Genomic DNA, 9,804 nt, shown 5'->3' on the forward strand with positions numbered 1-9,804 from the left:
AATAGAAGTTTGATTTTGTAACTGATATGGTGGCAAATGAAGGCAGATAATAATTAGTGTCAGATAACCACATAGATGCTTCAATTTCTTTTGTAGTTACTAAGAAAACATATTTAAAAATACACCGTGTTGCGATAAACTCGGGAGTAAATTTGCCTTGGGTATCATGGTATAACTGAAACAGGAAATAGGATTACAATTATGTTTCCCATTAAAGGCAACCTATTCAAAAAGCGCCTATTAAGCACCTGAGGCCATCTCGCACACAGTAATAGACAGAACTTTCCACTCTTTTTTTTTGCAGTTAGAAAAGCCGTTGCATTTTGACACATTTGTTTCCCCTGTTTGCCTGCCAAAAGCGCCATTAAACATATTACAAAAACCTCTCGTTGTGGCCGGTTGGGGTCTCACCAAGGAAGGCAAGTACATTTGATGTAGAGCGAAAGAAGATTTTTCTCCTTCAAGGTGACAATGTTCGCACCTCTGCATTTTAAAATTTTGTATCCTGATAGCCCAGCTGGAAAGATAATTTCTCCTGCTATGTTATACCTCAATAAAATCACTGCGATACAATAGTAGCCATAGATACAAGCGACCTTCCTAATATCTTGAAGTCGGCCTTCAGAAAGTGCCTTGAACGCTGCGCGTTCCTAGAAAGCCGCCATCGTCTATTGCACAACTGTCTTGAACGGTGCTCTATTATAGTGCATATTTATATGACATCCCTTTCTTAAATGTGCTCTCCAATAGCCGAACTTCATAACATCAGAAGTGCTAATGTGAGGAAACAATTTTAGTCATTTCAGCTTCGATGTTTTCTAGCACATATATATATATATATATATATATATATATATATATATATATATATATATATATATATATATATATATATAAAGAATCAAGCGGGGACTCTGTTTTCAAAATAATAATTTGTGTTTAGAACAATACGCGAGCTAAGGATGAATTAGAAGCGAACAAAAAGTTGCAAGATATTTCCAAAATCATCCGCGTAACGTTGCAAGATATTTCCAAAATAATCCGCGTGGAGATCCAGCTCTAATTTGCGCTTTTCGTCTGAGCATGCAGTAATATGGCTATTTTTTTAACACGGAGATAGTGGCTGCCTGGTATACACTGAGATACACGCGAATAGATTAGGGGAGAGCGACGAAGTAAATGAGGCTTTGATATATAGCACCCGTAATTTTTTTATCGCCAGACAAATAAATGTGTGTTCACGTTGCATAACTTGTCTCAACTCTAAAAGAAAGCAACATGAGGATGAAGATATTCGCCCTAACTAAGCAACGAATAAAATTGCCAGTTAACACTTGTTAAATTGAAATGCGTAGCAATGTTTGCTACGCATTTTTACTAAAAGAATTATATTAGTTGAAGCTACACGTAGTGAAACGCACTATACTGTTTTTTCTGCACGTAATAAATTAGCTAGAATACATTTATTTGATGCTCAAAACCTGTGCCCTTCATTTATCGCTCCGTAAGAGTGTCTCAACAAAGAAAACGAAAACATTGATGGTCGAGTGGTGCAGAGAAGTGAAAAAAGCTACGGGGAATACTAAGCAGGCCCAAGCCACAAAGTTTTGGTGACCCCAAACCTACCCACCGCGGCACACTGTAGAATATGAAGAAATATACGGGGTCAAAAGTGCTCAACTTTTCTTTCGAACAAAAATTTCGCACTTATCTGCAGAACAAGGTCTCCAACTTGTTTAGCGCACTGACAACGCCGTCAGAGATGTTTGATCTTGCTTTAATTCACTGCCCCGTGTTCTGTCATTTTGGCGCAATAAATATAGAATAAACATTTTGGAGGATTAAAAATGAAACGAAATCGGTTCTCTATTAAGCAGGACATAGGTGATAAACGCGTCGACTGTGAAATGACTCCATATCTAATGGAAATGCTCGGCTAGAGTATATGAAAAACCTGGCTGAAGAAGACCCTTGACTACAGCGGGCGCCGGAGCAAAGCACTACAGGCCTCTGTCTGCATCGCGTATTTTGTACTGCCGATAGCCCAAGAAAGATTGTGCAGGCACTCATGAATTTTATTCATGGAAGCACAGAGTAACGTCTTAATTTTGGAAAGCAGCCCCATTTTGCCTTATGCACTCCTGTTTTTCGCACAGTTTGGAGGCGAAATGAGACTCTTGAAGCTTCAAATTTATAAAGGGTAATCGTACTTCGCTTCCGCTGACTTTTATTTTTATTCCAAACGTTGGTGGAAACGCATAACTAATGTTGTTGTATTTATTTGTTCGTTGTATTCAATATCCAAAAAAGCGAGAATTTGGCGGCTACGTATCGATGGAGGCGAAACGCTAAGGTGCTCGTGTGCTGTGCGATGTCAGTGCACCTTAAAAATTGCCAGGTGGTCGAAATAATTCCGGAGCCCTCCACTACGGCACATATCTTCATTTTTTCTTTCACTTACTCCTTTATCCATTCCTTTACAGCGCGGTTCAGGTGTCCGCCGATATTTGAGACAGAGGCCGCGCAATTTCCTTTCTCCAAAAAACAATTTAAACCAATTTTAATTAGTGCCCCGGTTTGCCGCCCAGTCTGTGTTTGCATCCAAAATAATTCTATTGCCTTAAACAGTCCTCTCCTCTTGCGCACTCGAACGTTAAAATCTCACTGAAGATTTTGAGCAAACAAAGTCTTCAGCACCATGCCGTGATGATCACCTGAATAATATCGTGCTTACTTCGATTTTCTTTTGAGGCCACATGTGCTTCCCTCATTTGCTTTGATCATGGATAATAATTTGTAATTATCATAGCGCGATGAAAGTTGCGTGCTTGGAACTAGGTCTATATGTTTTTAAAAACAAAGACAAATATGTTGTCCTTCAATTGAACGATGGTATGGCGGATGCACCCTGATTTCTGTGTCATTACTGTTCGAACGGCAGAAACAATTTCATGCTGTATTTTTCCTTCTTTTTGATCCTAAGTCCTGGAGATATTGTTAGGCATTTTCGTCCAGCCATTGGTCAAACTCACTAAGTAATCGCTTACCTACCAGAAACTCAGGCATTTTATTCAATTCACTTCAGAGTTGGAGAGGTGTACTTATCCTTCTATTTTCTGTGCACACGGGATTCATGTCTTGTTTAGGAAGGAGCAGGCATTTTTCTGCAATTCAAAAGGCTTAGGCAGTGCATTTTATCAATGTAGTACTTAAAATTCCTCCCAAGAGGAAAATATTTATTTATAGCTCCATCTTTACAAAGGGATAAGCAGATGTGCTAGGGCACTCAAAATTATCTAAAAAGCACCTTAGTTTAATATTTTTGTGTATTCTTGGGTACTTTTTACTCCAACACTTCTGAAACAAATCAGATGATATTTGCAAAACTGCTAAATGATGCTACATGGCTGGTATACGGAAGTTGCGTGCTGGCTCCTCTGAAGAACACACCAGAAAACTTTGGAACTTTTATGGCGTTTTAGGTGGGGTCGGCTCCGATTTCCTTCGTTATATTTTGAAGACAGCTCTACCATACGACAAGTGCAAGCCATTGCTTCACAAGGAAGCCCAAGAAAAGCTTAATGGCAGTATTGTTATCTGTGCTCGAGCAAAAAGGCAAGACGCTTGCACCGTGAGTATGTCCACCTGTTACGGCTAACCTTTTTCATCATGGGTTTATAAAAGCAAGATATCGCTGTATCAAAGGATTCATCGCCAGGCTTTGCAAATCTGCTCTGTTATTCGGTTTAGGGAAAGAAGCAGTGTTACATGTTTCTAATACAACATGCGCAGAGTAATAGTGCTTAAAAAAATAAAACTAACACTTTTGTTGCACATAACGGCAAGAACATCTTATTTGTCCAAGCATCCAGCTTTCTAAAAAAGTGATAATGCGGAAGGTGTATCAGCCGGATGGCACTCATAAACGCATATCTCTCTCTATACTCCTTTCCGGAAGCAACCCGTTTTAAGGCGGCAAAGGTGAATATGGGAGTAATACGTTCTTTGCTCGCACAAGTAAAAAGCCCACCAGACCACTTTTGGGCTCTTCAGGAGCTCTTATAGACCGTTTAAAGAGAGCAGTTCGCACTGTCTACGACATGTGGCGCCACTAGAACGGCCGCCACTGCAGGCCTTCGCAGCCGTCGTTAGCAGCATCGGCGCGCAGTTCTGAACGATGCTGCGCAGCTTGTGTACGGACATCAAGCGACTCTTAACCAGCCCGGCTATGATATGGATATCATGGATATTGTTGAATTAATAACTAGAGTTCATATCCCTGCGGTGTAATGCCGGAAAATGCGCGCGCTTGTTGCAGATGGCACACTCCGGGCCACATTGCCGCTGCTTTTCGTGGAGCCCTTTTGCGTGTTCATGCTACTTTCAGGGAGAACAGATCGTTAAGGTGTTTTTTTCGAAAAAAAATAAACGGGTCACAAACGCCATGCGCCAGTTTATTTCACCGCCGGCAGTAGCTGCAGGAAATTCAGAACGAGCGTACACACATGCCTCTAACCTCACATTCGAATAACGCTGCTCCAATGCATCGATCAAATAGTCGGTGCTTTTATACAATTTTGCAATAATTGTTTTCTGGAGGTCACCACAATGCTCAATAAAATGTCGCGCGAACTTGGCGCTACACGACGGAAGTGGCAACGGAGCATTTGCAAAAGACCTCAGAGGAGGCGCTTCGAAAATTATTTTGACCGATGCAAAGTTCCACAAAAGTACTCTAATGCACGGGACAGCAGTGAAATTTGTCATGACAGGACTTCGTATATTTCATATTATTCCGGCTGGCTACAACTGCGGGCGCTGAAATCCGAGCAGTTCTCAATATTAGTTAGCAAGGAGCACGGTCAAACTTGACCAAGCTTCTGAACGGCACTTCAAAAACTTACATTTTTTTCCTTTGGAAGCCGGGACGGTAACGGAGGATAAAGTAAATATCTGGGCAATCGGCCGGAGAACACACGCACGCGCGCGTTCCGCTCAAGTCGTGTGCACAGTGCTGAGCAGCGAACGATCTTAGTAACTGTGAACACATATTTTTCCACTAGGCAAAAGTTTCAACCTCTAAACAGCAAGCTTTCCAACATGTCCTGCTTTGAATCTGCAGTTCGGCAATAAGTTATGCGATTCACACATAGCGTTAGATGGTGAATTGACTGAATAAATATGAACGCGCAGGTAGCTGACCGCGGTTTGTTGACTCATTCGAGCCAAAGCGGGCAGTCTGAAGGAGACGAGTAAATGATCCGGTCGAACCAGAAATTTTCTAGTGCCAACACGTTCTAGGCGCACCCACACGATGTTTTTCTGCTGTCCGACAGCTCGCTATCCACAGCGAGAGCCGGAGGAGCGTCTTGCATTCGGGCACCAGCACGCCGGCAGCCGTCGAAACGCGAAGGCCGGCGATGGCAGAATGACCACGTGACCAAATATGGCGGCGCCCATGCTCCCGCACTGTAAAGCGTCTATAAGAATCGTAGGTGTTATAAGTTTCGGATGGATAGGACCGGGAGTTCCTGCCGCCTTGCAGATATGAAGAGCTGGCAATCAAAAACGATCCACAGAGCGTTTTCCAGACAGAAATCACCTTATCTCTTTAATTTTTGCCGAACATGTGCACAAGATTTTGAACTACTGTATTTGTTGAAGCTTCCTACGTTTTAAGTGGCATGCGTGTGAATACATTAAAAGTTTCTTTATATTTAGCGCAAATGCAATATGCTGGATTGAAAGTATTTTACTTCGCGCATCTTGTCTGATTCTCTTGTCGCGGTATGAAATGTCCAGGGTGGGATGTGTAACTTTGTGAGCCGAAAGTCGCCCGCTGATTACAATAAGACAAGCATACCGCAGGAAGGAATAACTACGCAGCAATACCTAAAGCCAGGTGAAGAGCGAAAGCTTTGAAGTGTAACCAGTCGTGCAACCAGGGAAAGCGGAAGCTACAATGATTTCACTCATGATGAATGTACGGTGTCTTCCCTGGCCCGTGAAAAGAAGAGAGCTGCTTTCCATACGTGCCCATATAATATAAAATGAACCCATAAATTGAGGACCCTTACAAACCATTAAAGACAGTAGTCTGTCTGACAAAGAGTTTCCAATAGAGTGAGGCGCACGAGAGCGTGTGACCATTTCCGCAACTAGGCTGTCCTATGATCCCGTGACACGATAAAGTAATACGATAAGACTCCACCTCATCTCATTGCTAAACGTTGCTGCGAAGAAATTGTGAAATCGATAAGAAAGGAAACAGCAGCTAACTGCAGGTGAACTCATTAACAGCAAGGACATCATAAATAACACGCAAATCAGCGAATGCTCTAATAAAAGGGCACGTGGTATTCGATTCCGTGATATGGATCTTTGGTGTTATTTTAATGCCTGCAATGATGTACTGTTTTTAAATGCAATAACAAATACCTCCGTATAAAAGAAAAGTCAATCTAATAAGTGATGACGCGCGCTGTTCGCTTGTCGTGGTCCGATCCACTGTAGAAAAACCATCAGATTTTCTCTTTCAAATTTTTCAGGGGGATTCTGGGGGCCCTATGAAAACCAGGGGCCAAGGTGAGAAATTGATTCTAGTTGGCATAATTTCCTTCGGCTATGGATGCGCCAGGGAAAAGGACGTGAGCGGCTATACACGGGTGGCTGCATTCGTTCCCTGGATTGAAGCCATGATGAGACTTTTCAAGAATGCCTCGCCTCCAATGCGATGAGACTGTTTTGATCAAACTACTTTTTTGTTTTTCTTATTCTCAATAACCTTGCTTTAAGAAGCATGCGGCTACTGGCACCTTGAATAAATTATTTGACATCATACACAGTTCTTTCGAAGTGAGTATCATATAAAAAATGAACACTCTGCCCACACTAGGCGCTATGCTTTCGTTTGTCCCTGAGCTCAATTTTATGCGCTGACAACCCGATTTTCTCCCAGACTGGGACATGATGTCAGGAGTATTTAGCCAGAATATTTTGTATTTTAGTAAGATTAATTAACTCGAATGAGCGCCCGCACAGTTATATACAACTTTGTCATCAAGGACCACTTTCCTTTCATTCATGATTAAACTGCGCGGAAGAAACAGGAACAAAGACAAGAAAACATGTACACACAGAGAGCGCAGACTTCCAACTTTTATTCGAAAAACGCATCAAGCATTCCTTTTTGTACACAGCAAACCGCCACATGACACATCCAGGATCCAACACAGCCGACAAGTCTAACAGTTTAGTAGAGCCAATCTGGAGAACCAGTCTAAAAAACCGCACGTGTGTGCATGCCTAAACAACAGTGATACCTAGGTAAAAGGAGAGAGAAACATAAAAACCTGACGGTGAAACCAAAAATTCAAAAGAGTGCGAAAATGAAGACGGCCTAACTATGCATAACGATCAAAAACTTACTAAGCAAAGGAATGAGACATGAAATCAACAGTAACAACAGTAAACGATGAAGGTGCAAGCAGAAAAAGGTAAGCAGAAGGGCATAAAAACAAAACCATATGAATGAAACAAAACAAGATTAAAAACGAGGTTAAAACCATGAAACCTAGATTGAATTATGGAAACAACAATAAACAAAGGTAAAGGCGACGCAGAAATGACAAAGGCTAAAACCAGGCTACTAGCTGCGTTGGCTCAGCGGTTACGACGCTCGGCTACTGATCCGGAGTTCCCGGATACGAACCCGACCGCAGCGGCTGCGTTTTTATGGAGGCAAAACGCTAAGGCGCTCTTTCACTCCCTCCTTTATTCCGTCCCTTACTTCGCGGTTAAGGTGCTCAACGATATGTGAGACAAATACTGCGCCAATTCCTTTCCCCAAAAATCAATTATTATTATTAGTATTACTTTCCTCAAAATCATCTTAGTCTAGAACGTTATCAACGCCAACGCCCATGAACACAATGAACGCCGAAGGCCTATAGCTTCAGTGGCGCGTTTCTGCCACAACATTTTGAATGCCAACGCATGGTGGTGGTGGTGAAATTACGTAATAATATTTGCAGAGAGGTTGACAGGGAAGCAGCCTCTATTGGGCCGCTCCCCTAATAATTCTAGGTGGAATCCTTTATTGAGGGACTCCATTGGTCTGGACCGCCACTCGAGCTCGCTGAACCAGGGCTTGTTGAGCCGTTGTTCAGGCAGCAGAGCAAGACCACCTCCCTGTTCATTCGGGTAGGGGAATGGGTCGAAGAGAAGGAATTTGCAGAGCAGAAATGTCATTACCGCCTTGTAGCTTAAATTACCGCCTTGTAGCTTAAAGCGCAACTAAAGAGAGAGAGAAAGAAAGACGAACGGAAAGGCAGGGAGGTTAACTAGGCAACGCCCGGTATGGTACCCTACGCGTGGGAAAGGGGACGGAGGGAGAGATAGAAAAGGGGAAGAGCAAAGAGTGATCACTTTTCCACATGTCCGCTGGCCATTACTTGCGACTAAGGTTTCCACTGTCCTAAGGGGCCAGTTATGCGCCTTTCTTTTTGTTTCGAAGCTACCTCTTATTATCGGTGTCGAGCACAGCTGCGGCTCGCCGACGCCACGTGGTTCTCCTCGGTTCAAAGCAATAGGAAACACACGCCGAACAAGAGGGTAGTAAAGCTTTCGCTTTAAAAGCAGGGAGCACATGGCTTCACGACACTAATTACACATCGGAACAGCCATTTGAGACACAAGAGTTACAGAAACAAACAAAATGCGGCTAAATTATTCAGGTTCCTTTGGATGGACTCAAAGCATGCCGGTGAAGAGACCTATCGATGAAGCAGCTGTAGCTTCGATTCATGCTGTCGTTTATTGTGTCATGAATAGTTCAGTCTGAGTGAACAAAATGCTTGCATGTAGGAAATAGACATGTATATTTCATAAAGAAGAATCAGCCCAAGGTGCAAATATTTGTGAGACTGTTTGAGATGCTCATATTACTGCATTATTTTTGTACTCCTTAATGGATAAAAAAGCGAAGGTCTGTATGTGCCCGCTTTTCCGTGCGTGTGCCCGTGCGGGTGTGTGTGTGTGTGTTTGTGTGTGTGCGTGTGAGAAAGAGTGAAGGAGGGATGGATGAAGGTTATGAGATTCGCTTTGAAACCCTGTGAGGGGTACTCGCGGAAACATGGCTGGTATTCGGTTTTAAAGCGAAAGATTTACTACGTCAGCCAGCGAGTCATTTCGGCTCGTCGCGCCGTATGCCGTATGTCGTATGCATGCAGCCGTATGCCGTATGCGGTGGCCGACAAACGACATTCAGCCGCCGTTGCCTAGCAACTCCGACGCCGCGCTCCAACAGATGGCACCGCCGTCGACGCTGCTGCCGTCGCCGCTCGCTCCACCAGATATGCTCCGCTGTGGTAGAGGAGGAGGAGTTGTCGCCTCACGGAGTATATATATATATATATATATATATATATATATATATATATATATATATATATATATATATATATATATATATATATATATTGTAGGGGTGTGTTTATTCGGTGAACCCAGATGATTCCAGCCGCTCAGGGGAGACTCGCAGCGAAGCGTCAGGCGTGGCGAAAGAGCAAGGCAGCGAACAACTTCTTCGTCCTTGAGAGCGGCAGCACGCGACGCATGTCAGTGGTTATATCGATGAAGATTACCACACTACAGTTTCCCCCCGGGCAGAGAAGGAGCCATCCTGGCGACTCATGGTGCCGAAAGGACAGACGGATCGTAGTAGGGCTTGATTCGGTCCACATGAACTATTTCGCGTCCACGGCGACGCAAGTCCGCAGATGGCGTAACGGGCTCAACTACGTA

The 9,804-nt window shown here is 43.3% G+C and overlaps 1 protein-coding gene across 1 annotated transcript; it reads left to right on the top strand.

Annotated features, from left to right (window-relative positions):
• The first annotated feature begins 3,403 nt into the window (after positions 1–3,403).
• Positions 3,404–6,807, top strand: LOC144103431 (serine protease 29-like). The gene is made up of 2 exons (XM_077636150.1): positions 3,404–3,631; positions 6,549–6,807. Exons 1-2 carry the CDS (start codon positions 3,404–3,406, stop codon positions 6,735–6,737), a joined length of 417 nt encoding a protein of 138 aa, XP_077492276.1. The 3' UTR covers positions 6,738–6,807.
• The last annotated feature ends 2,997 nt before the right edge of the window (positions 6,808–9,804 follow it).

The sequence above is a fragment of the Amblyomma americanum genome, chromosome 9, assembly GCF_052857255.1.
Source record: "Amblyomma americanum isolate KBUSLIRL-KWMA chromosome 9, ASM5285725v1, whole genome shotgun sequence".
Classification (NCBI taxonomy): Eukaryota; Metazoa; Arthropoda; class Arachnida; order Ixodida; family Ixodidae; genus Amblyomma; species Amblyomma americanum.

Coding starts and splice junctions, on each gene's coding strand:
- LOC144103431 (XM_077636150.1), top strand. CDS start 3,404: ATGGCTGGTATACGGAAGTTGCGTGCTGGCTCCTCTGAAGAACACACC. Junction 3,632..6,548: donor AAAGGCAAGACGCTTGCACC/GTGAGTATGTCC, acceptor CAAATTTTTCAG/GGGGATTCTGGGGGCCCTAT.